Source organism: Rhinolophus sinicus, linkage group LG10 (genome assembly GCF_036562045.2).
Source record: "Rhinolophus sinicus isolate RSC01 linkage group LG10, ASM3656204v1, whole genome shotgun sequence".
Taxonomy (NCBI): Eukaryota; Metazoa; Chordata; class Mammalia; order Chiroptera; family Rhinolophidae; genus Rhinolophus; species Rhinolophus sinicus.
This window is the reverse complement of record NC_133759.1, coordinates 33375754-33401707: the sequence shown is the minus strand read 5'-3', so window position 1 is coordinate 33401707 and position 25954 is coordinate 33375754. Positions and strand designations below refer to the sequence as shown.

The 25954-nt window shown below is 53.4% G+C and overlaps 1 protein-coding gene across 1 annotated transcript in view; it reads left to right on the top strand.

Annotated features, from left to right (window-relative positions):
* Positions 1-1727: 1727 nt before the first annotated feature.
* RAB6B (RAB6B, member RAS oncogene family) overlaps positions 1728-25954 on the top strand; it is a 56514-nt gene continuing 32287 nt past the window's right edge. Inside the window, exon 1 of the mRNA XM_074312860.1 lies at positions 1728-2184. Within this exon, the coding sequence (XP_074168961.1) occupies positions 2115-2184 (70 nt within the window). The 5' untranslated portion in view covers positions 1728-2114. The remainder of the gene's footprint in view (positions 2185-25954) is intronic.

The following is a 25954-nucleotide window of genomic DNA, read 5'->3' as shown; positions in this document are numbered from 1 at the left end:
GTCAGCTGAGAGCCTGACCAGTGTTTTAGTCCATCTCAAAGGAATGGAGTGAAAAATGAAGAGATTAGGACTCATCAAAGGAAAATGCCTCAGGTTGGGATGAGAAGTCAAAAAATTGCAGCATGGTAATAAGTTTGGGCTGCAAGTAGACCTGCTCTCACAAAGATTTCAGTCCAGCTTCAAATCAGCTCAGTCTCTGAAACTGGATTAAGGAAATAATAGTTTGCTAGGATTTCCTAGTGCCTGGCATGGCAAAATGCAAATCCTCCGTGGAGAAAGATACCACCCTAGGCTTCAAAAAATACAAATTAAAACTACTATAAGAAATCACTACAAAACCACCAGATTATCTAAAATTAAAAGACTGACAATATTAAGTGCAGACAAGGATGAGAAACATTGGAACTATCGTACACCACTGGTGCTTGGTACAACTACTTTGGAAAGGTGGAAATATCTGCTAAATCTGAAAATATACATACTTCATGATTTAGCAATCATGAAGAAATATACATATACATTGGGCACATATATTCACCCAAAAAACATGCATAAGAATTTTCATAACACTAATATCTGTAATAACCAAACACTGGAAACTACTGAAATGTCCCTCTACGATAGATGGATAGCCTGATACAGTCACACAATGGAACACTATACCGCAGTGAAAATGAACAGCTCTTAAAACAAAACAAAAAAAAACAAACAAAACAAAACAAAACAAGGGACCACATGGTGGCAGGACAGTAATAGGCAGCTTTGTAAAACCTCGGTTAAGACAATCAGAATGCCACAGGATGAGTGTGAGAGCGCTTCTGACGCTTGGCATCTGCTCCTTGTTCTTGCCGGCTCAGGACTACTCTGTGCGCCTAAATGGGTCAGGTGAATTGGAGACAATGAGAAGTCACTGTCCTGTCCTCCTGGAGCTCATTGCCCAGATACACTAATTGTTAGGGCAAGGAGTGGTGTTGTCCATCCTGTGGCCCCAGGGTCAAGGAATCCAGGGCATTGTCCTGGAGATGGCCATGCTGACTTTGGGGCTTCATTGCTCCTTCTCTCCCATGGGGCAGCAAATTTAGGATAAAATGATCCATAGGAGCGGTTGGTATTAGGTAGGTGCGCCCATTACTGGTGCCTCCTCTCTTGCGGGCCAGGTCTACTGGAACGCCCATGGCCCCACATGGGCGCCCAGAGAAGCGATCTGGGCCTGGAGGGTGTGTGTGTATGTGTGTGGGGGGGACGGCAGAGACCACACGGGGTGACGGTGGAGCCCTCTGCGCGCGCACACACACACACACGCACGCGCGCGCGCGTGCACGGTCCACCACACCCTGACACCCTGGCTCACACCTCCCGTGCCTCCCTCCCTCACTCGCACACACCTCCTTTCCTTTCCGTCCTCTCGGATGGCTGCGCTGTGCATCAGTGTCGCGCGAGGGGGAGGAAAGGAGTGGCATTCAGGTTTAAAGACCAGAAGCAAATGTCCCCTGATAGTTTAATGCCATTTTTCTGGATTCAAAGGAGGGGGTAGAGTGGGGAAGACAGACATAGAGGGGCAACGAGAGACGGCCCGATTCGGGGCCTGATCCAGGCATGGCGAGGCGGCTCTCTCCCGTCCGGGTGCGGCCTCCGGGTGGGCGGACAGACGCCCCTCAGCCCCGCAGCGCCGTGGGCCCCGCATGACATCAGAGGCTGGGGAGCGCGCAGAGCGCAGGCGCCGGCGGAGGAGGGAGGCGGGAGGGGGGCGAGCGGCGCGACTCCGGAGAGCGCTCCTCCGCCCCGCGCGCTGTCCCTGCGCCCCGCTCCTCCCGCACCGCTCTGTCAGCGCAGCGCTCGGGCGTCCACAGCGCGATCCTCGCTCCGCAGCTAGCGCCGCCCGCGGCAGCCCAGCCCAGCCCAGCCTTCTTCCTCCTCCTCCTTTCCTCCTCCTCTGCCGCCGCCGGACACGCAGCCGCAGGCCGGGGCCGGGACGCAGCTAGGGAGGCAGGGACGCGCGCAGCCAGCCCTTCCCCCTCCGGCTCCCGCACCGCCGGCCGCCTCCCCTTGCCCTCCTCCTCCCTCCCTGCTCCTTCGCTTCTCCTCCTCCTTTCCCGGTCCCGGCTGCCAGCACCATGTCCGCAGGGGGAGATTTTGGGAACCCACTGAGAAAATTCAAGTTGGTGTTTCTGGGGGAGCAGAGCGGTAAGTACCTCGCTTATTCTCTTGGCTTGGCGCCTAGTCGACCCCCTTCGCCAAATCATCCACCCCCTTGGGGCCCCCGGACCTGGCTCAGAAAGGCCCCTCCATGCCGGGGTAGAGGAGGGATGGGCATGTGGAGGTCGGGGCCGGCTCGAGCGGGGCTGGAGAGGGGAGGTGCCAAGGGTAAGGACCGAGAAGGCTCTGGGGCCAGAGGTGGGGGTGCGGGTGGGATCTGGGGTGCGGGGGCAGGTGCAGCGGGTCGGGGAGGTTGGAGGGCGGCGGCTCGCTCGGCGGCGCAGGCCGAGGCGTGAAGGCGCCGGGCTCGCTGGCTCACTCGCACTGCGGCACCGGCTGCGGGCGACCGCGCAGGTGGCGGGGCGCTGGCGGGTGTCGAGGGGAGGACAGACGCCCCTCTTTGGAGAACAAGGTGTGGCCAGTGTCAGGCCGCCCCCCACCCCAATGCACCGGCGAGTTTCCCTGCGGACCCTGCCTGCAACCATGCGTAATTTCTGGCACGTCCAGGTCCTGGGGCAGACGGCCGCTGTTGGGGGCGGGGTGGTAAGACGGACACCTGTCTTTTCTGGAAGGAGCGAATCCCGGCTGTGGGGGGGAACAGGGCTCTTATACCCGGTCTTATGTACCCGGGCTACTTCCCTGGGCACAGAAGGTTCTAGACCCGCTGCCCTTCACCGGCATGTGTTAGCCTCGTTGGGGCTCAGGGGTCAGGATGATGACAGCAAGGATACCCTAGTTGAGGCAGATTTGGGGGGTGGTACAGGAGCGCCTCGCACCAAGAGGCCACCGTGAAGCCTGGCGCTGGACAGAGAAAGGACCAGGTGACACGCCCTGCTTCGCTTCCCAGCACCCCTCCCTAGAGCACGTGGGCAGCGGTTCTTCCCATCCCCACCTCCCAGCGCTAGGCTCTTCTTGGGGGAGGGGAGGTCATCGTGGCAGCCCGCCAGGGGCGGGGGGAGGGGGAGAGAAGTGGCTTCCCAGATGCTAGCAGCCTCCCCTGGGAAAACATCTGAAACCCAGGCTGATCCCAAGGTGGGAAGACCAGATTGAAGAGCATGGACCCCTGTGACACCTGTAGGAACGAATGTTTCTCAGAGCATTCCTTCAGAGACATCTCACCCTGGGACTGCAGGGAGACAACTGGGCCTTGCCCACCGCTGCTCAGGGAGAAGGCATTCCCTTGGGGCAGGTCTCCCAGCTCTAGCTCTGCAGACCAGTCCAGTGCAGAGGGTGTGGCGCCTTTCTGTACAAGGGGCCAAGACACAGGCAACCTTGGGAGAAGTGGGTTGGCTCAGGGCACAGTGCTATTGTGGTGTGTGTACATGTGGGTTGTGGCGCTCACATGGCCGTCTCCTGTCTGCTGCCCATCTCCTGGAATGGATAGTGCAGAGAAGGGTATCAGAAGGTGGTCAGGCCCTAACATGGTGATGGGTCTTGGGGCGAAGCCGGGCATTTCAGAACAAGACCAAATCAGCCAGCCAGCCCTGTGTCCTGGACTCTGAGTGTGATCTTAATAGAGTCCAGTTTCAGAGCTCACTCTTCCCCATGCGTCGAGGGATTTCGGGGGTCTTTACATCCCAGTGCTGGTCTCTCCAGGCCTGGAGCCCTGGGAGAGAACTCTGCAGGGATCAGGCAGCCTGGGAGTTGAATTCCTAGTGTGTTGCCTTGAGTAGATTTCGAGGCTTTGCTGAGCTTCAGTTTATGTCTCTGTGAAATGATTACTTGTGGGTAGTTCTCGAACCCCCTCGTGTTTCCCCAGTGACTCTCAAAGGTGCCTGGACCCTGGTAGGTTCTCAACAAATGTATTTATTCTGAGTCTGAACATGCTTCAGTAAAGAGGCAGGGCTTGGATGAGGAGGACGCCTGTGGTGAGTTTGAGTGAAAACTCTGGGTTCCTTCAGAGTCCCCGATGGCCTGAGGCTCCTGCTGAGCCGTGCAAACCCCCTTTGCTTCTAAAATCACAGAAATGAGAGCTTAGACCTCAGAGATGGAGGCCCCACCTCCCCGGCGTGTTTAGATGGGAAGTCTGAGCCCCAGGGACAGGAGGGCTGGCCAAGAGTCCCACTGTGAGCTGTTAACACTTCTGGGGCTGCAAAACCCACGTCTCCTCTTCCCAGTGACCCACATGTCCTTGGAAAATAAGATGTGAATGAGGAAGTCCAGAATTGGGGACCCTTCCTGAGAGGGGGTGAGGGTTGCCACTTTCTGGCCAGGCTTGGGGCTGAGTTGAGTGATGTGGGGGGAACGCTGGGCTAGTTGGTTTGGAACAGGTTTTGTTGATCCTTCGTCACTAGGGATGAAAGGCTCTGCCATCAGTGTGATTGGCTATTGACCACTCTGTTCCCTCCTGACAGGGAGTCCTAGGCCTTGAAAAGCCTCCTCCCACTAGGGTGTGTCATCAGTGGGTTGTTGAGCTTAGATTTTATAGAGCCTTCAGGGTCCCTGAGTTTGGTAGGGACTTGTGCTTCTCTGAGTTTGGTGGGACAGGGGAATTGCCACCGCAGCCACTGCTTCCTTCTTGCCTGCACAGTTTTGCATGTGTTGGTCCTTTGTGCCAGCATCCTGTGCAGCCTGTGTATGGTGGAGGGAGCCCCTGAGACCTGGCCCTCACCCCCACCCTGTCTCTCCCTCCCTGTGTGACCTTGGAGGTCCCTCACCTGCACGGAGTGGACGTGGGCCAGCTGAGTTTGATGGAGCCCTCTAGAGCATCTGGGCTTGCCTACGTGAGCTGAGCCTGATGGAAAGGGGCCAGGGGAAGGGCCTGAAAGGACGAGGCCCTCTCTTATTTCCTGTGCCTGGACAGCTGGATTCCAGAAAGGAGTACCTGGCCTGGAATCCAATGATGAGGAGAAGCGTCAGGCCTTCAAATATGCCCGGGTCCTGGTTTGAAGTGAGAAGCCCTTGAGGAGCCACTCTGGCGAGAACACCTGCCACTCCTGAGAGAGCACTCCCTCCTGGCAGCAGAATGACTGCTGCCCCCTGGACCATGAAATGCAGGCTGGCTGACAGTGTCAGCCTGGCAAGGGATAGGATTGTGGGGAGCGTGCTGTGGACCCAGGATGAGGGGTTTCCTTGCAGTAGGAAGGCTGTGCAATCCTGCTAGTGCTCAGATGGCGCCCTGGGCCTGCTGGTCATGCCCATGTTCTCATGGCAGTGGTGGGGGACGCAGGGGGTGATGCACACCAGTTCTGACTGGGGCACTTGGTGGCATCCAAAGAAGACAGGCACTAGCAGGTGTCTAAGGAAGGAGACTGGGCCTGCAGGACACACATCTTCCTCCTAAATTCTAGTGGCATTCTGAGGGTTTCAGGGCATCTCGGTGTGTGTAGTGAGGAGAGGGGATGTGGGTATATCTGCTGTGCTCTGGCCTCTTCTGATCTTCCTTCCCTGAGACTCCTGCAGCTAAAGCCGGAAGACTGATGGACATAAGAAGTTCAGGCTGCTTTCCCAGGCTCAGGCCAGCAGGCCAGCTTCTCCCTCTGACCGGACACCTCCGGCCCCTTGCAGTTGTGCTGCGATAGGTACCATCCACGTCGTGCACAATGTGGACCGTGTTCCTGGGGTTGCACAACATGGTGACCCTGCGTGCAGGGGCCACTTGGTCCTGTAGTCATTTGTTCACTCCCTCCTCTCACCCTCCCCCGCTTCCCTGTCTCTTCCTTCCTCTGTCCATCATTCGTTTATTTATTTAATCGGATCTTTGAGTGTATCTCTGCCTCATGGAACTTATGGTCCCCTGGGGAATACAGACATTTGTGGATATAATTACAGTAAAGGGTTGTGAGAGCTGTGACAGCTACTCTGGAAGCACATAGAGGAAGAGATGCTTCTGTAGGGAACGGGCTGGTACTCCTTTGGGATGCGTGTAAGGAGTAGGTCTTGCATGGGGCCCGCCCTCTCCAGAGAACTTTGTCTGTTCTTCTTCCTGCTCTGGAGAAAAAATGTGTGTGGGATAGAGGAGTAGCAGGATGAGGGCAGCTTCCGCATGTCTTCCCATTCTTCCCAGTTCCGTGGCCCCCCACTGCCTGGGGGGCTCACCCTGCCTGCCATGGCCTGACCCAGCCTCACCTCCCGCCACTCACACCACCCACGGCCACACAGGGGCCCTTCTCTGGCCTGGTGGTTGTGCCTGGAGCCCATCCCAGAAGTTTTCTTCTCTGCACCAGCTCTAGACTGGCTGGCTCTGCTGTGCCCCAGCCCACCTGGGCACTCACCGTGTTTGGTTTTTCCTGAGCATGCTGCCCTGTGATCTGTCTGTTGTCTAGGTGACTCAGGATTTTTAAATGTTTATTAACTCTTTCTTTTAAGTACAAAAATCCCTAATTGAATTTTAAGCCTCTTAAAGGCAAATTTTAGCACCTTAAGAAGAGTAGGGTTTACTCATCTTTCGTCCATCCTCCCCATCTTCGGGAGGTTTGTGCTCATTCCTTATCTCCTTTTGAAAATGATAAGATTATCCTCGCTGTGTGAGATTTGCTGATGGCCCATCAGTACTTTAAAAGCGAAGTGAGTCAAGGCAGCGTGGAAATGGGGTTCTTCATCCTGACACCTGCTGCTTTCTCAACCCAGAAGATTTTTTTTACCAGCAACACTTAAGACTCTTTCACAGACGATTGGGTCATTGAGCCTTGGTCATGCACAACTCACAGTTCATCTCACAGAACCTGAAATTCCCATTTCCACCACGGTCTCTCAAGACCTACAGGAAAGCAGTGAGGCCACCAGAGGGGGGAAGGAAGGGACGTATCCAAACTTGACGCTGCCCAGAGCTCACTGTGAGGCGTGGGGTGAATCATGAAGCTGCCCTGTGCCTCAGCTTCTTCCCTTTGCCTTCTCTCCTCCCAATTTCTCTCCTGTCCTCAGTGTCTGCAATGAGAGAGGGAGCCTCGGATGTTGCAAATGGACCCAGAACCTTTGCTTCATTTGCTTAACGAGGTGTGTGCCAGGTGAGGGAGAGCATCAGGTGGACACCAAGATGAGAACTTGTACGTGGTGTAAGAAAAAAGTGACACCCTCAGTGCTGATGACAGAGACAAGAGAACTAACCAGAAAAAGAACTGTCAGAATGTGTTCTGATTGTGCACATGTAATAGTAATTACCATCTTTTGCATGATCCGATGATCGTTATGTGCAGGCCCCAAATTAGAATGAATCCCTTTCAAATAAAACAGAATAACCTCATTGTCCATGTGTTACTTTCTAAATCCCTAAAATCAGCCCATGAATATTCATCTTTGTAGGTGTTTCCCTGGCATTGCAAACTCACCCAGGGCAAGTCTATAGGTGGTCCCATCTCTGTCCCATCCCTACTGCAAGTTGTCCCTGTCCTCCCCACCCTGTGTCTTCCACTATTGCTAAGTGAATGGACCATTGAATGTGCGGGGTTGGTCTCAGTGTAAGTAATTTAGAAAAATTGTTGGACAGAACCATTGAGCAAGGTGAGAAAAGGTTAGGTAGAGCAAGCAGCAAAATTCATAAACATCAGGGTGGAAACTGACAAATTGTGCTGGGCATTTTCTCCACGGTCCGTCTTTCATCCTGTTCCATTTGTGACCACAGAGAAGAGAAGATGGGAGAAGTGCCAGACACACCCTGATATGGACAGATTTTTGTTAGAGCTAAAAAGACAGGCTGCTGGGAAATGGTGGGGCCCCAGGCAAGGCCTGGAGCCTTAAACCCTGAGGGGACCGAGATGGTAGCCCAGTCTCTGCTTCCTGGAACAGGGAAGGAAAAGATGAAAAGTCATAACTTCTAAGGACTCTTTGAGAGAGGTTCTTCACTGCACCTTGGGGCTTGACATTTCCAATTCCGTTTATTATTTTCGTAACTCTTGCTGTAAAATGAGTGAGATCTTTTAAAAAGTAAACGTTCACTCCTATGAATACTTTCAGTTTAGTAAAGTGACTTATTTTTAGTAGAAAATAATATTTATCCTAGTCTCTTGGTAACAAAGTCCAGCTGACTCAACCATGTGTCCTGGGACAGGTACCACCTGTTCCCAGGTGGTGACATCCCCAGGGGACATACCGGAGTCCAGGAGAAAGCAGATGATGCCTTGCCCCTGAGTGCAGAAAAGAACCTTTACAGCAAAGGCTACTTCCAGGAAATGCATGAAAAGAATGGCAACCTGGAGCCCCAGCGGGTGCCTGGACAGTGGGCGGGGGAGGGAGGAAGACCTCAGTTGTACGTCTTCTGTGCTGGAGACACAGTGCAGAAGGCGTACAGTGATGGGGCATATTGCCTTAGTGGGCTTTCCCCAGAGAAAGGGGCTTCCAGTATTGGGGTAACTGGCTCACCCAGCTTCCCCTGGAAATGAGGTGAGGATGTCACAGAAGCTGGCTTGGTCATGAGCTGGCATTTTATTCTGCAGGAAATGGGGATCTGGTGGAGGATCCCCAGCTGGGGAGTGACTCGGTCACGTCTGTGCCTAGGAAGGGTCGTCATTCTAGGGCCTCAGAAGGAGGGTGGATGGAGAGGGGTCCACACTGAGTCTGTCCTTCCTGACAAAGTGGAGCTGACCCTCCTGGGTTCCCGTGTCCTTCCTCCAGTTAACCTCAGATGGCATTTAGGAGCACCCACTATGCCCGAGCCTCGACACGGGGCACCCTGCAATAAATGTGGGATTCACCCCATTTTGCAGGTCAGGAGGCAGAGGATCAGTGAGAGCTGGTCATGCCCAGGGACCTGTTAGTGTGGCAGGACTGAAGTTTGAGCCCAGGTCACTGTGAGAAACAAGGTGATCTGTTGGGCCTCCTGCCTCTGAGACAGGCCCAGGCCAGGGAGAGGGGAGGGTGGGACAGAAGACCACTGAGGCCTTATGGACATGAGGTCTGTTATAAATGCTTCTCTGGGAACGTGTGCCAAGCCCTTTGCTGAGGAGGAACCAACAGATCACAGCATAAGGTGGGTGGGAAGAGAGAGGCCTCTGATTCCCCTAGGCTGGTGGGGGTGCTGGGGCCCCGAGCAGGGAGAGGCCAGCGGGGCTCTAGGAAGGAAGCTGGGTCTCCGGGTGGGAGTCTGATGGAGCTGGAATTCTGGATTGCATAGCAGGCACTCCATCCTTACACAGAATGAACTGCTTATTTGGGGTGATTTGAAGGGTGTTGGTAGAGAGTCGGGGCAGCTAAAGCCCTCCCAAGTCAGCCCTTAGCCCACCGCATGGAGGAAAGACACTATCCAGGTTTTAGCTGAGAACTAAATGCTGGAAGGGAGGAACCAGTCAAACTAAGTGACCGGTTTCCACCTGTCGTGGGGTAAGCCTTCCCCTGGCCTCGTCCTCCCTCTAGGCCCGGAGCTATCAGAGCCCTGGAAACCCTGATTCTGTCCCCGTCAGTCACCAGCCTGCTGTGTGGTTAGATAAGCCCCATCCCATCTCTGGCTTTCTCGATGTGTCCCTGGAGTCGGTTGTTTCTAACTCTGGTTCTGGAATTCAGTGCCAGCCCAGAATAGCATGGCAAGCCGGTAACACTCCCAGCCTAGAGACGGTACTGCTGCCCAGAGGTTAGAGGGACTGCAGGAGCCGGGCGTCTGCCAGCTGTTTCCCCGGAGCTTCATCCAGCATGCCCCAGCGCATGGTCCTCTCCTGCTACCTCCTGTCCCCGGGCCCAGCCCTCTCTCATCTGCCCCCAGGGCATCTGGCTAATCAGTCTGATGATGTGTTTGGCTCAGGTTGCCAGGCAGTAGGGATGGAGCTGTCCTGCCCTTCCTGCTGGCGGGCCTTTATTCTATGTTGAGGACAACAGAACACGTGACCGCTCCCAGGCACTCCTATTCCAGGACACTTCCTTCTGCAGCCAGGTGCTGGGTAGTAAGCAGGAAGGACTGGGAAAGGGCCAGGGTGACGAGGGGTATGCAGTGTCCCCACAAGACCTAACAGGCGTGCTGCCGTGGCCCCAGCTCCTATCCCATCTCTTACTCCCCTTGCGCTTCCAGCCCAGCTCCGCCCCTCGCTGTCTGGATGGGGTTGGGATGTAACAGGACCACCCTGTGCTCACTTTCCTCATCAGCCAGGAGGGTGAGCCTTACCTTGTTGGGCTTTCACGAAGGTCAAGTACATCAATACATGACACATGGTAAACACTCAGGTGATAGGTACTTTTGTTAATGAAATAGTGGCAGCAACCCCCCCTTTGTAGATGTATGAGGGGAGGATAGGTAGGGGTGTGAGGTTTTGAGACTCATTGATCTGTCATTTTTGTGTAGTGAGCTGCCGGGCGCACGTCCGTGTGATCCGACAGGTAGAGCTGCGTTTCCCGTTCTATAGATGAAGAATTTGAGGCTGTGAGAGCTGAAGCCTTTTACACAGAGTGAAGGACCCAGAGTGGTTACTGCTGACCCCTGGCTGGCGTTTCCCTTCCCCCCTCCCACTTCTGCAGGAAGTGGGACAGACTCCCCCTGCCCGCGTACGTTTTGCTCAGTGGGGCCCCCACAGCTGCTCACCTCATTTTCATCGCTCTATTACTTCCTAGGAGTGCAGCCTGGGGAACAGCAGGGGCAGAGGCTTTGCAGTGTTGTGAGTAGAACAACACTTGGCAAGGTAAGCAGGTAGTAAGTCTCAGCCAGTGTGAATATTAAGTACACAAGCGAGGTTGTAGGTGTGGTCTCCGGGGTTGTCAGGAAGGCTTCCCAGAGGAGCTTGTGCACAGAGACCAGGGAGTCACTGGCAGGCAGGACGGTACCTCAGCAGAGCGCGAGGCTATGTGAGGGCCGAGGGCTGCCAAGGGCTTGGGGCTTCTTGGGAATCGGGGGTGGTGCCAGGTGGCTGGACTCTGGTGCAGGTGCAGGGAGTGTGGCGGGAGAAGAATTCAAACCTGGAGAAGGAGGCAGAGGACTCTGGGTCTTCCCTGCAGGCAGTGGGGGGCGGTAACCGAGGAGGGCCATGGTCATGGATTCGAAGATGAAGGTGGGGTTTGGCCCGATTGGAGGCAGGAGATCCAGGTGGCCCAAACCAGGCAAGGCTGGGAACATTCTGAGGATAAAATTTAGAGGAGGGCTTGTGACAAGCGTAAGCCTAAGTAAGCTTCCTCTGGCTCTGAAGTTCAGCCCCACTGGGCATGTCTGTTTTCTTGATTCTTTCTCTGTAGAGTGAGGACTCAGCAACAATGAAGGGTTGTAGGGGAGGGGCTTTTGTCCTCTACAGAGCCACACCGTACTCAGATGTACTCAGATTGGCCACCTTGAGCTCCTCTGTCCTTTCTGCCTCCACCATGCCCTGGGTCCCCTGACTGTTTCTGTCCTGCCAAGGGGTACTCCAGGACTGCTGGCAGCCCTTGCAGGCGCTTTGCCTCTAGACCGGCTCAGGGCAGGATGTACCACCTAGCAAGAAGTTGCTTATGAGGTATATGAGCTCCCCAGCCCTCTGGTCATTGGGTCTGTAGCTCTCCCTGCCACTGGTCCCTCTGACCATTCAGTCTGAGAACTCCCTCCACCTCTGGCTCTTGGATGTGTGAGCTCCCCTGGCCCTTTGTGCAGCTTCCTATCCCTCCCTCCCTTGCTGGGCTCCTCTGCCTGGGGACACTTGACTCACTTCCTTTGCTTTCTCCCATAGATTTCCTTACTGTTCTCTGCCGGCTTCCAGCTCCCCAGCACAGGGGTCCCTGAGGACTGAGGGAGGCAGTGATGTGTAGGGGAGACCTCCCCTCTCTGCCTTGGAGACAGAAACCCATGCTTAAGCTGGCTGTACAAAAAGCGAAAGGTGCAAGCTAGGGAGCTGGAGTGGAGGCAGAGGCTGCTATCCTGAGCCCAGCCCAGAGTGAGCAGCCTATTCAGGTCACTTGGTGCCGTCCATGGGCCAGCTCGCAGTCTGTTCTCAAGGCCTGATACCCCACTCTCCAAAGCCCTGGTGACCCCTGCCCCCTGCCCCTCCTGTTTCTGTCCAGGCAGTGCCCATGAAGGTCACTGACCTGGGTAATCCTTTGCCAATGTGGCTGGTGGGTGGAGAATATCACACTTATGTGTCACCAGTAATCACAGCATGTTGCGGTCACCACCCACGGCCCCGTTGAGCAGTGCCAGGTTAATTGTCTGTGAGGTCAGGGCAGGGAAGGAGATCTGTCCCCTCGGTTCCATGCTCAGCAGAGGTGTCTCCCCGCCAGGAGTTGCTGGCCGGGAAGCTGGCCACAAACAGTTCCGTTCAGCTTTGACCGGTGTGAATCTGTCTCCAGTGCCCCCATTGCCCCCACCCCTGGGGCAGATGCAGGACCCAGAGACCCATCCCTGGTTCAGGACTGGAGAGCAGTGACTGTGGCCTTCCCACCAGAGACAGGTCCTTCTGGGGGAGGCATGCCGAGTCTGAGAGAGGTAGAGAAAATGTTCTGTTCTGACCCGGTTGCTGAGCGGGGAGTAAACATTGCACAGACTGAAGAGGGTAAAGTGAAGCATTTAGAACGAATGTTTCTTGTTGATTTCCCCCTCCAGTGAAGGGAGAGGAACAGTGGGAGAAAGAGCTGGGGAAGTACTGAAACAGGAGGGAGGTGCTCCCACCAGACACAGACGGACCTCGGCAAGCCAGTCACAGGGCTTGTTGGAAAAGCCAGGGTGGTTTGCAGCTCTCGGCAGTGGCGCTGTCCATCCCAAGGTTCTGACCAAATGGAATTAAAGGCTGGAGGTTCCGAGGAGGCATTGACGCGTATTTGGGGCACAGGAGTGACGGGACCAATTCTATATTTGCGTGGAGGACGAGCTGAGGATCTGGGCTGTTGCTGTAAGTAGGTTTGATGCTCTCCAGCCAGGCAGAGCAGGAGTGGAGAGAAGGGCCCTTGCTTCCTGGGGGCGAGGGAGAACAGCTCCACTGTGTGAGGACGGCCAGCACCGGGTTTCCGTGAGCAGACAGCTTTGTCTCTCCCTCTCCAGGGCCAGTTGGCTCTGCCCCATGGGGACCCTGCAATTCCCAGGCTGGGCTGCTGTGAGTAGGCTCTGGTCTCGGGCCCAGGAGATCTTTGTTTGATTCTGCTGTTCTCTGAGTAGAGAGCACCTCTGAGAAGGGTTTCTTTTTAGGGAGAAAAACGCTGCTCTCAAATTAGCCACTTATTTTTAGGATATTAACAAGCCCTACTTGTAGCACCAAGATCCAGAAATTCTGCCCCAATTCTAATTCATTAAGTCCCCTTCACGCTCCCACATCCAGCCAAAACACTGCAGGCTTCTGCCCAGATGAGAATGTGCAATGCCGGCCTGAAAAGTTCCGCTGCTAGTCCATCCACCCAGGTTCTCTCCCACCTGCATCAGAAGAGGCAGGACCCCAGATGTTGGGCTGGAAGAGCTCCCCTCCTGCCTCCACTGGGCAGCCTCCATCGTGCAGCACAAGGGTTGCTCTAAGCAAGCGTTCTGGTTTGGAGAGCAGTGTCGGCTCATCCATTGACTTCCGCGTGGGGGAGGAATGGGTGTGATGTGGGAGAAGTGGGCAGAGCAGTGTGCAGAAATACACAGTGACGTACACACAGCACCCACAGCCCCCCATCCAGGCCAGCTGGTGGCTTCAGTCTTAAGGCACAGGCACCGGTGAAGTTCTGTTGCAGGTGACCAGCCACTGCACCTCTGTAGGACAGGAGGTGGCGGTTGAGTCCAGAGTAAAGGCGGCCTCTCTTAGGAACTTGTTAATGTAAGGTGGTATGGTGGACATGACGTAAGGTGACCCCGAATAAGTCACACCCTTGCACGGTCCCCTCCTCTTAAATGCAGACGGAACCTGAGAATTGCTTCTAGCCGATGTGATATGGCAAAGGTGACGGGATGTCCCTCCCATGATTGTTCCTTTAGAAGACTCCTATTGCTGGCCTTGAGAAAGTGAGCTGCCACGTTGTGAGAGGGGCTGTCAAGGGGTCACGTGGCAAAGAACTGTGGATGACCTTTAGAAAATAAGAGCAGCCCCGGCTGGCAGCCCCTAAGAAAATGGGGACCTCGGTCCTCCAGCCACCAGGAACTAAATTCTTTCAGCAACCACGAGAGCTTGGATGAGGACCTTGAGCTCCGGAAAGAAACATAGCCCAGTTGATACCATGATTGCAGCCTTGTGAGACCCAGATAAGCCGTGCCTGGACTGATGCCCCACGAAAACTATGAGACAGTCATGGATGTTGTTTTAAGCCACTAAATGTGTGATGTTTGTTACACAGCAACAGATAACTAGTACAGATGGGGTGAAGATCTTCGAGGGAGGCGATGCCTTAGAGGTGCCCTCATTTTGCAGACAAGGAGTTGGAGTGTCCAGGAGGAGCTGTGACCTGCCCCCTGTGAAGCAGCTGGCTGGGGCCACCCATAGCAGGCTCCTCTGGGAGCTGGGCCCTGGTTCTCGCTCTGCTGCTGCTCTCTCTTCATGCAGCCTTGAGCAAACCCTCCTACTTTCTGTGCTTCTGGTTTTTCCTGTCACGTGCAGGGCTGGATCAGACATTCTCTAGGTGCCTTCTTGCCATGATTTGGGATTCTGAGGCCACCCTCATCTTGATCTTTCTCGAAGCCAAGCTTCTGCGCCTTGGTACGGTTTATTCTCTGCTGTTTCTTGGCACTTCTCGTGTCGTGTGTTTCTTCCGGGGCTTTAAGAGGCAAGGTCTTCCTGTCCTGGGCACACTTGGGTAAACCTTCTGGGCTCAGAGAAGCCTCTGAGGTGGAGCTCTTGGCTGTGCACCAGGAGAGAAACTGTCTGGCCATAACCTTGGTGCTGTGTGATCCTGGGCAAGTGGCCCCTTTTCTTCTCATGTCGGCCTCTTCCATCACCTCAGCTCAGTGAGGGGCTTAGACAAGATGCGCTCCAGAGTTCTTGATGGCTCGCGCCATCGGTGGGGCTGCTTTGGGGAAGGCTGCTTTGGGGAAGGCTGCTTTGGGGAAGGCTGCTTTGGGGAAGATTGTTTTCAAGAAACTGTGAAGCTGTCATCTTTGCAAGGCTCTCAGTTTCATAGCTAAGACGCCAGGGGATCTAGAGAGTTCCCACACACCAGGGCTTCTGGTGCCTGCTTCATGTGTGAGTGTGTGTGTGTGTGTGTGTGTGTGTGCGCGCGCGTGTGTGTGCGTGTATGTGTGTGTGTGCGTTTATGTGTGTACGTGCGCGCGCGCGCATGTGTATATGTGTGCGCGTGTGTATCTCAGTGTGCAGGCACACGTGGTGGTTACACCTGGGTTCTGTCCCTGAGCTGACCTGTCCAGGCTTGTCCATCTCCTGGGATATGGTTAGAAGCGCCCACAGCAGTCCCGCAGTGCCCAGAGGGGTCCTGGTTCTCTGTGAAGACTAAGTTGATGCCACGTACAGTTATGTTCTACTTCCTTAGGAACGTTTCGTGTTGACTAGAATGTTAACTACTCAGAACGAGCCGTTTCCGGGATGTGCCAGGCATGTGCGAGAAAGGGATGTGTGCACGTGTGTGCATGCTTTACAAGATCAGCTTCAGGTTTTTCCTTTAACTTTTTATTTTGATATAATTTTAGGCTTATAGAAAGCTTCAAGAATAGTAGCAAGACTTCCCATGTGCCTGTCACCCAGAACGTTAACTTTTTACTGTTCTCAGAGAATTCATAATACTTCCGTGAGGTCAGCACTTCCTCCCCCATTGTCCGTGTGAGAAGCTGAGCCTCAGCGGACAGTCACTAACCCAAGGTCACACAGGAAAAGAAGTGGCAGAGCTGGGATGGAAATCCAGGTCTGTCGGACTTTAAGTTCATGTCCTGACCACCTTGGATGTTAGTGTGAGTGTACAGGTATCCTGCTCCTTCTGCCCAAAGAACTCCCTTTGTTGTGTTGTAGGTGTGCTAGAATAAATTATCTCCTAAATAAATTGATTTCCTTTGTTTTACTTCACTTTTGAAAGATTTTTGCTGCATAGAATTCTGTGTCGGCAATATTTCTTTTTAGTACTTCAAAGGTGTCACTTCATTTTCTTCTGATTTGCATGGTTTCTGTCCAGTGAGCAAGATTGTTTTTTTCTATGTTTTTTTTAGGTCTGTGATCCAATATATTATAGTTAATTTTGTTGGACTGGTGGACTCCCTGAGATTGATGAGGCTTTCCCCTCTGGAAACAGGTAGAAACAGGTGGGAATAGGCACCCTCCCAAGCCCTGCTGGATGCCAGATGGATGCCAGGCACTGTTTCCTTTAATCCATTTGGATGGTTCTTTCGCCAGTCTTAAGTAGTTTCCTTACACGCATTTTCTTATCAGTCCTGAGCTGAAGACTTGAGAGAGCCCCTTTGCAGACGTCTGGAGTTCTCTCTGTGGGCATCTCCCTCCTCTCTTATGCTCTGTCTTGTGAACTCTGGCTGCCTTGTTTTCTCTGGACTCTCAGCTCTATGTCCTCAACTCAGGGAGCCCACCAGGCTCCACCTGGCTCCCCCCTCCCTATGTTGTGGCATGGAAGTTTCTCACAGCAATATTTTGGGGGCAATTATGAGGCTTACTTCATTTGTTTCATGCCTCTCAGAGTTCACTGTACTTCAGTGCCTGATATCCAGTGTCTTGAAAATCATTACTTCATATATTTTGTCTGTCTTTTGGTTCTTTAAGGTGACAGGATAAATCTGGTTCCTGTCACTCCATCTTGATAAGAAGCTGAAGTCTTGGGCCGTTGGTTTTCCATTTAATCATTTATGTGTAGGGAGCCCGGGTCTGGGCTGCGAACATTGACTCGGGTGGGGGTGGGGGTGGTCTGGTCTGGCTGGCATCCTTGATTTTCATTAGTGATGGACATTCAGTTGATTATATAAAACATGTAAATTTGCCCTTTAAGTGGCCTCCAGAGTCTTTTCAAGAACTTTCTGCTATTCAACTCTTATAAAAAGCTCAGCAACTGGTTTGGTTTTATCTCATGAGTATTGTGAAGCTTACAGTTGGTCATGTATTTTTTATTTTTATTTTTATTTTTTTTGCTTTGAATGCCAGGGAGATCAGGCAATTTCTTAGTCTGACTTCAGTGACTTGAGTAAGATGTTACTAGATGTATTTCTGTAAACAAACTTTTGCTTCAGGCTTCTCTTTTTTAGCTTACTTCTTCTCCTTTGCGTTGTATAGCTCTCAGCATTCATAGCTGCAAACAAGAGAAATCTACGCTCGCTATTCAGCTGATTTGTGCAGACAATGAATATACGTATTAGAGAATGATTGGGAAGGATATACTTTGGGCTGGGGAGAAGAGGAAATCTCAGGTCAGGTGTGGACTCTCTTAGAAACTCCTGATGTGGGCTGGGCAGGGATGATTTGTAGTGTCCTAACAGCTCATGGGGTTCTGGGGGAGGGAGGGGCTGAGGCCAAGACCAGACCACAAGCTGGGTCTGGGGGCTTTAGAAAGTGAAGGGAAGCTGAAGAGGAAAAGAAGAAAAGCAAAGATGAAAGCACGCCACCAGGCCAAAGGAGATGTGGCCACGCCTTCCCTGTGGCAGCCAGAGGTGCTGGTGTGGCCATTTGAGGCTGGAGCCTCTCCCAGCCCAGCCCCACTAGCTGCCTGTTTCCTTGGAACGTGCCTCTTTCTGCTAAAGGTGGAACCTCTGGGGAAAAAAGCAGGAAGTGGGCCAGAGCATTAGCGCAGGAAGGGAGATTAAGACTGCACCTCCCAGGTTCCAGCCCTGCTGGCCACGTGGAGTCCCAGCAGGCCGTCATGTCCTGGGCAACCACAGGACTGAGTTGCGGCGTTCAGGAGGAATGAATGGAGTGCAGGACTGACCACCTTGGCGGTACCTTGTGGGCTCGCAGATAATAAGAAAACTCCCCACCTGGAGTCCTTGCTTTACTTTATTTTGCCTTTCCTTTTCCCCATCCTTTCTACATGGTTGAAGCACGCACTGTTATGCTGATGGGATTCTTTAGGACCCACTCGTCCTGTTCCTTCTTAGTCTGATGGAAGCTGAGACGCTGAGTGGGAGCTGTGACAGGTCCAGGTCCATAGCCAGCCAAGGGCACATAAGCGGCTAGAACTTCCTCCTGCACCTCAGGCTTCCTCTTTTCTCTCAGGTAAGGGAAGTGCGTAGGTGACACCCCACAGCCTTGACTCGGGCCAGGCTTTCCTGGGGTCACTGGGCTTGGACAGAGGAGATGGCACAGGTCAAGGACAATGGGGAAGTGAGAGGGTCAGCAATGGGTCAACCTCCCAACTGGAGCAGGAGGACGGACCTGGGCCAGAGCAGCCCACCGCTGCCCTGCCCGCCCCCTCCCGCTCCTTCCTACCCTCCTCCCTCCTCTGTTCCGTCTTCCCTGGGTCCCTCAGTGAGGCTCAGGTGGCTAAGCATCCTCTGGCAGAGGGAATTAACACACTTAATTAAAGTGTCCAATGAAGAACTTTGCATATTTCTTAATTACCGTCTGAGTCTTTTGGGGAACAGTTTGAAATGGGATTTTTCACGTTTCCTCATTTAGGCTACAGTGAGCTAGTCGGGCTCTCAGGGCTCAGGTAGGAGCTAGCAGAGCCCTGGTCTGGAGCCACCTTTCTGAGCATTGGGTGGCAGCGTGGGTGTGGAGCAGAGAGCCCGGCCCCCAGCCCCCCACGCTTGTCCATCTTGCAGGGCAGATGGGGCCAGGTTTTCTGTTTTGTGAAAATGGACCAAAAGAAAACACGTATCAGGCAGATAGATGTAGCTGGTGTCCCTTCCTGTTCTTTTTACTACAGGGCCTGGGGTTACCCCACAGTTAGGCCGGTAATAGGGGACTTTGTGGGCACGGGCTTTCAAGGGCATGAGGGAGTCCTCTCCCGAGGCCCCTGCAGAGCAGGAACACTGGGCCAGGATGGCCTGGCCTCCTTCCCAACTGCAGGGCAAGAACTGAGCCCCTGGCCAGGCAGGCACTTCCCAACCCTCACACAGCATTTCCCACCTGTGTTCTGCAAGCTGAGCTGATGGGATAACTGAATCAACCAGCTCATTCTAGGACTGGGCTGCTGACCCGAGCCTTAGGGAACAGATTTGCCTTTTCAGCCCCAAAGGCCGCCTCTCACAACTGCAGATGTTCTCTGACCTGGGGCTGTCTTAAGGGAGGCTGCGGGCCAAGTATGCCGGGACCCTTTCCCAGGCATGGGGACTGTTCTCTAAAAACACAGGTGTCTAAGAGGTGGACAGCCTACCGAGGTGGCCTAGAAATGGCAGTGCATTCTGCCATGTCTTTCCTGCCTACCACTCTGGGCCCAGCTCTGTGACCCCGAGGAGGACCAGGCGGGACCCCACTATCTGTTCAGCGGTACCCGAAGCTGTGGTAGGTGGTTAATGCAAACGTGTAGCTGAGAACAGATTGTGGGCCCAGTTTCTGGCTTGGCTCGGTGAGGGGCTACCTTGTGGGTGGTACACATGCTGCCAGGTCCTGGCAGACCCTCCACAAAGTCTCCAGCTAATTTCTTGTGCTCTGCCTCACATTCTGCTCCATTAAGGCCGTCATAGCAATCTCTACCCATACCCACACCCACACTAGCCGTGGCGATAACAGGGTGAAGAAGGTTCCTTCATGGAGGGAGACAGTGTCAGAGCAGGAATCTGGGAGCTCACAGCCCACTCAGTTGTCATGCTGTGGCCCGGGCACAAGCCAAGCCCAGGAGCCCTCATAAGTACTGACCCCAAAGCCCTAGGTGCGTTTGACTTCATGTGGCAGCCGTGGAGAAGCGTGCATAAGTGACAGCTGTATGCAGGGGGCAGCTCAGCCTCATAGCACCGGCTCTTTCCAATCCTCCCCCTGGGAATACCAGTCCACTGATGCCCAGTTAAGACCCATCCAAATGCCACCTCCTTCAGGAGGCCGCTGCAGTTCCCCAGCATAGAGGGACCTTGCCTTTTTGTCAGCCTCTCAGTTGTCCCCATCCAAGTGGCCTCACATCTCAGGTATTTGCACCTGAATCTAGCCCTAGCACTGGACGAGGGCTGCTGGAGGGCAGAGGGACACCTGCTCTCGCTGTGGATTCTGGGACCAGCATTTACCAGGCACACAGAAGCCCCCAGTGGGTGTTTATTGAGTGGGTAGAGAGGCCTTACATCCTCTGCAGCTACCTAGACGCTGCCCAGATGTACACATGCTTCTTTACCTGAGACCTGCCACTGAGATGGGGACTGAGATCCCGGGGTGGCTGGTGGAGTGAGTGGTCGGTCCCCAAGGTGGGTGAGGTCCAGGTGGGTGCTGGTAGCTGACTGTTAATGGCCAGCATTCAGTCCACCTTGTGCTGGTGGAATTTCCAGGGCGGGTGGGACTGAGCTCATCTGGACAGCCCGTGGGTGTGCAAGACCCCTGGGCCAGCAGCTCCCACTGGGGTAAGAAAATACCTGTTTCATGGTGATGTCAGCAACGGAAAATAAGCTCAGATGCTCGGCTCATGAGATTGAATTATTATAATAGTAATCATTGCATGATTTTTTTTCCTGAATGTAGTGCTGGTGTTTGGGCTTCGGTCTGACAATTCGAAAGAAAGCTTTTATGGGTGACCTGAATCCAGGGTAATACTTGGTGTTTGCTTGTCATCCAGGTTTTTGGGCTCAAGGAATGGCTCCATCATCTGCTAGTCACAAAGCCAGGTAACAAGGAGGGGTCCTGGGCTCTCCTCCAAATCTGACCAGTTACTAGATACTGTCACTGTCCTCTGCTCTCCTGTCCTTCCCAGCCCCACTGCCTCTGCTTTAACCAAAATCTGCCATCCCTTGCTGGACTGCTGCTCCTGGCCGTCCTCTGTAGGCCATTATCCCTGTAGAAGTGTAAGTTTTCTTTCTAAAGCACAGATTTGTCGCTCTCATTACCTAGTGCTGTGTAACAAACCACCCCCACACTTACTGGCTGAAGACAATGAGAATATTTACTTGGTTCAGGAATCTGTCGTTTGGGCAGGCCCTGCCCGGGAAAGTGTGTCTCTGTTCACTCGGCATCCGCTTGCGACTAGAAGGCTGGTGGCTGGAGTCATCGGAGGCTCGCTCACCCTCAGGTCTGTTGCTGGCTGCTGGCTGTTGGCTTGGGGCCTCTTTCTTGCCACGTGTGTGTCTCTGTGGTCTCCCTCCTGTAGGCTGCCTTGGGCTTTTTCCTCCCAGCATGGCGGCTCGGTTGAAGGGATAGTTTCCAGGGTGTGAGGGAACAAACGCACTCCAGACAAAAGTGGTGCTGCCTTTCCTACCTAGCCTTGGGAGTCATACACCATGCCATTTCTGCCACATCCACAGGCCTGCCCAGATTTACCCCTGAATAGTGTCAGTGGTACATTGTAAAAAGAGCATGTGGTGTGGGGACTATTTTGTGAGCCGTCGTGGAAATCACGAACTGCCACGTCTGTTCCCACCACCCCTCTGCTTAAGGCCCTTCTGAAGCGCCCACCACCCTTGGGAGAGAATCCGTGCTCCGTGATGTGGCACCATGGCCCTGTAGACTTGCCTCTCCCTGCCTGCCCCTTCCCTCCCTCCACAACTGGCCCCAGAGATGGATTTGGTTTCAATCAACTCTGGCCACGTGGAACTTCTTGAATAGTGTTTGTCACTTAGCCCTCTCCTCACACACCTGGTCTGCCCTCATTTCCTTGAGACAAAGCACAGATATAGAAGCCTCCAACTTTGTCCCTTGTGGCTCCTGGACTTGCTTGTGACCCCCTGCCTCCCCAACCTGGCTTGTTGCCTCCTGTCAATTCTCACAAGCTCTGTCTCTCCCTGCCTCTGTGTATTTGCTCACACTGTTCCTTCCTAGAATATCGGTTCTTGCACCACTTTCCCACAGTTTGTCAGCTGCCCCTGCCCCTTGCTGAGTCTCTGACTTTTGTGACCTCCTGCTTTGCTGCTTGTCAGACCCTTCTATACACCAGCACGACGGCATGGCCTTTGGCGTCAGATCTGGGTTCATACGCCAGCTCCATTGCTTACCAGTTCTGTGACATTGAATTGTGATGAAGGTCAAATGAGAGACCCCCAAATAAAGCACCAAATTTCTTATATGGCACTAAGTAGAAGCCCGGTAAGAGTTAGAGTTTCTATTGCTTCTTTCTAGAGGTTCCTGGTAAATACTCAGTAATAGATTTTTCTCACCCTCATTTGGTTGAAAGGAAAAATGCATCTCTCTGCTTAATCACATGGAACTAAACTACCAGAAGATTACAGGAATATTGCTGAGCCATGAGCTGAGATAAAAAAAGCTTAATAATGATTTGGCTGCTTAATTTTAATAAAATCCTGCCAGTGGAGCTGGATCTTTGCCTTCAGAAAAAGCTCTGCTTTGCTGCAGTGGTGTCTCAGACTTGTTGGATGGCGTGCGGGACAGTGTGACCTTGAGAACAGAGCTGTGTGGGGAGGACATCTCTGACAGAGGCTGCAGGGGCTGGTGGGAGGGCAGGAGGGGCCTCAGGGGAGCATCTCCTGCCCCTCCCACACCTCCCCTGTCCGATCTGGTTGATGCCACTGCCCCTCTCAGGTTATAGCCAGTGGTGGTGCCCAGTCAGGTGATGGCTCCAGCTGTTCTGCCACTCTTTGTGGGGAGACTGAGAGAGTGGCCAGGTGGATGGGCTGTGCATATTCACTGTTTCCAGGTTCTAGCACCTTATACTCAGGGCCGTTGTTGAGGGTGGGGTAAAGGGTGAGGAAAGGGCAGCAGCCCGATGGAAGGGAGAAGAGCTTGGCACAGGGCAGCCCCTTTACCAGCTCCACTCGTTTATGAGATGCCAGGGCAGAGCCTGGGCGTCTGTGTGCAAGGGGCTCCTTTTAATAAGCTCTGGGGGCCCTAGGAAGCCTTTCCTGCCATTCCTGTCGGACAGTGTTGCCCAGGCTTTCCTCTGAGAACTGGTCCGTCGCCTGCACACGGGTGAGTCCACCCGGGGGCTTTGGGGCCGAGAGTCAGGGTGGAGGCCCTGCAGTCAGACTTGCTCAAATTGGGGGCTGGGACAGAACATACCAGCAACGTCACCTGCAATGAAGAGTACAGATGTATACCACCGGGAAGGACGAGCTGTGTGAGAGGCCAGGCTGACAAGTTCGGACAGGCTCTGAGTTATGTTCTCCTGGCAGCCTAGGAAAGGGGAGTGGGTGGTCTTGGGGAAGCTCTGACGCAGGGAAGAGGAGGGCTTCTGCTCTAAGAAATAAGAAAAACGAGCCTAGAGGAATAGTAAGAAATTACTCTCTTTTGCAACCAATCAGTAATGAGCCATCATGCAGTCCAGGATTCAGTTGGGGTGCTGGGCCCCCAGTGTTCGAACCCCCCCACCCTTACTTTCTGAGCCCACCTCGGTTCCCAATTTCTGACCTTCCGGATTGGGTCAAGCACCACCTGAGTGGGGAGGAGCACTTACCTCCAGCTGGTCTCAAGGAAAAGGTGCCTCGGCTTGGTGGGGGCTATTCCCGGGGATTCCGTGACATCCACGGTGGTGGCAGTCACGACCTGGCAGAATCCTGAAACCAAGTTTGACTCAACGATGCCAAGAAGTGTTGGGAATAGGAACTCGGTTCCTGGTCAGGCCACCTCATCTTCGCCCCACTTGGCGCTGGCCCTGGGCAAGTCCCTGTGGTCTCGTCTCCTCTTGTATAAATGGAGATGACGTGATTACCCGCTTCAGTGTTGAGGACTAAACAGGGCTTAGTACAGTGTTGCTGCAAGCATAGAGTCCTGCAAGCGTCAGGCAGCAGGTATCCTATCCTGTCGCTTCTGTTTACTCATGCATATCCATGCCTGGCACTGCCCCTGGCATGTGCCTGGAACATGCTCTGTAAATACAGCGTCTACGTGTTGCCTCTGATGGTTATTGTGGGAATGTTCAGAAACTATTGGCTGTGGCCCAGACCCCACACTTACCAGTTCCTCCTGTACAGCCCCAAGAAGCAACTTGTTTTCTTGGAATTTTCTCCTTCCATCCTGCGAGGCAGTGCGAATCCACTGCCAGTGGCTGGTGTCTCAAGAAGGGGTGATGTGGCGTGAGAAACCCTTGTAGGGATTTCTGAGTTCTCAGCTACTCAGTGAACCTCCTGTTCTTTTAGTGGCTTTTTGTGAGTTCACTGTGTCTCCTCCCACAACTTCATTTGCCTCAGGGAAGAACCTGTTGAGAAACAAGAACCTGTGTCTTGCTGCCATCTCCCCACCCTGCTCCCTGATGCTTGCCGCTTTCCCCAGGTATCAGATGCGGAGTGTACGTTACCAGTGGCTGCCGCTGTGCCTCTCTTCCCGAGGAGGTGGTAACATTCCATTATCTTGGAAAAGGAGGAAACTGGGCTCTCCTTGATTTTGTCTTTTTTTTTTTTTTTTTTTTTGTCTTTTTAAACTGGGATCCCCTTAGCTGTGTCCAGCCAGACCTTTCTGTGTGGGAGACCCCTACATCTCACTTTCACGTAAAATTTAAGGGGAGACTTAAAGCAACACTTTACAGATTAAATGCCTATCCAGAGCTCAAAGGGCAGTTTCCAGGGAAAATTAGAAGAGACCTTTCGTGCATACTGCTTATCCCAGAGATATTCTTCTAGAACGGTGGCCACTCTGACACTAGCGGGTGTACTTCAGTCTATGCTGGCACTGCCTACCCAGAGATGGCATCAGACTCCCCAGGTTTAAGGGCACAGTCCCCAACGAGACTGGCCCCCACTTCAGATGGTAGCTGCAAGTGGTGTTCCCAAGGACACCACACTTCTAACTGACTGACTACATATCCAGGGGTTCCCATGACTCTTCTTAGATTCCAATTCATAAAAGTCAGGAAAGCGTTGTGCTGCACTTAAGATTCCAGTTTTATTATAAAGGATACAAGTCAGGAATAGCCAGATGATGGGCAAGGTCAGGTACCACCAGTAGTGGTGGTGTTTTTCAGTTTTTATTTTTTTGTCGGGTATTTTGGAAACTGTCTCAGCTACCTCCTTCCACTGTTAAACCTTTCCTTTGTGCTTGGGACTTTCATTATCTCATTTAATTTCTACTGCTCTGTGAAGTCTTTGATGGTATTATACCCATTTTTAAAAGAGGCATTGAGGTCCAGAGGGGTGGTGGCCACCTCAAAATGGTGCAGCTGAACACTGCCCCAGCTAGGATTTGAATCCAGCTAACCAATTCTGGGTCAAAGACGGTGCCATCTAAATTAGCCCCAAGCACAATCCATGCAACGTTCCTTCTGGCTAGAAGACAGTTGTCTTTCCCTTACAGAGGTTGGCTGTCAGGAGATGGTTGCCCTTGTCTGGTACAGGGTGCACTACTGAGGCTGCAGAATGGGAAAGGACCTTTCCCAGAGAAGCCCCCGGGTTGTCCTGCTCCATCCGGGCAGTAACCAGCCACCCCATCAGACCAGTCCCATCCGAGAATTGGGGACAGGCAGAATGGAGAACTCTAAGGCACTGGCTGTTTTGCTTTCCCTCCCAGGCTTGTCTGTTTCTGGTAGCCCAGAGCAGAAGGGACTCTGAGCCAAACTCAGGGGGGCCAGTCCCTTTTGAGCCTCCCAGGGCCATGGCAGAGACTGGGTGGGACAGTGTAGAGAAGGACTCCATGCTGGGCCTGACCTTTATCACCCTTCCTCCCCTCCCAGAGATAGAAATGCTGCCCTAGGCATTTCCACCACTGCCAGGCCCCAGGGGACCTGCTCGGGTTAGGTTAGAAGCCAAACCCTGCAGTTTGGGAAATTAGCAGCACTTGTGGGATTCCCAAGAGACTTCCTGGTTCTCTTAGCCATAGCAGTGGTTCTCAGTTGGGGGTGTTATTGACACTTAGAGGGCATCTGCAAAGGGGGAGGGTTGGCACAAGGACAGGATCCTGCTGGCATTTACCCAGCGAGGTCCAGGGATGCTAAACCTCCTGTAAGGAGCTGGACAGTAAGGCATATACTACACAAAACAGTCCTGCCCATGAGAGACACTGGACATTTACCCATTTACTTCCCCTGC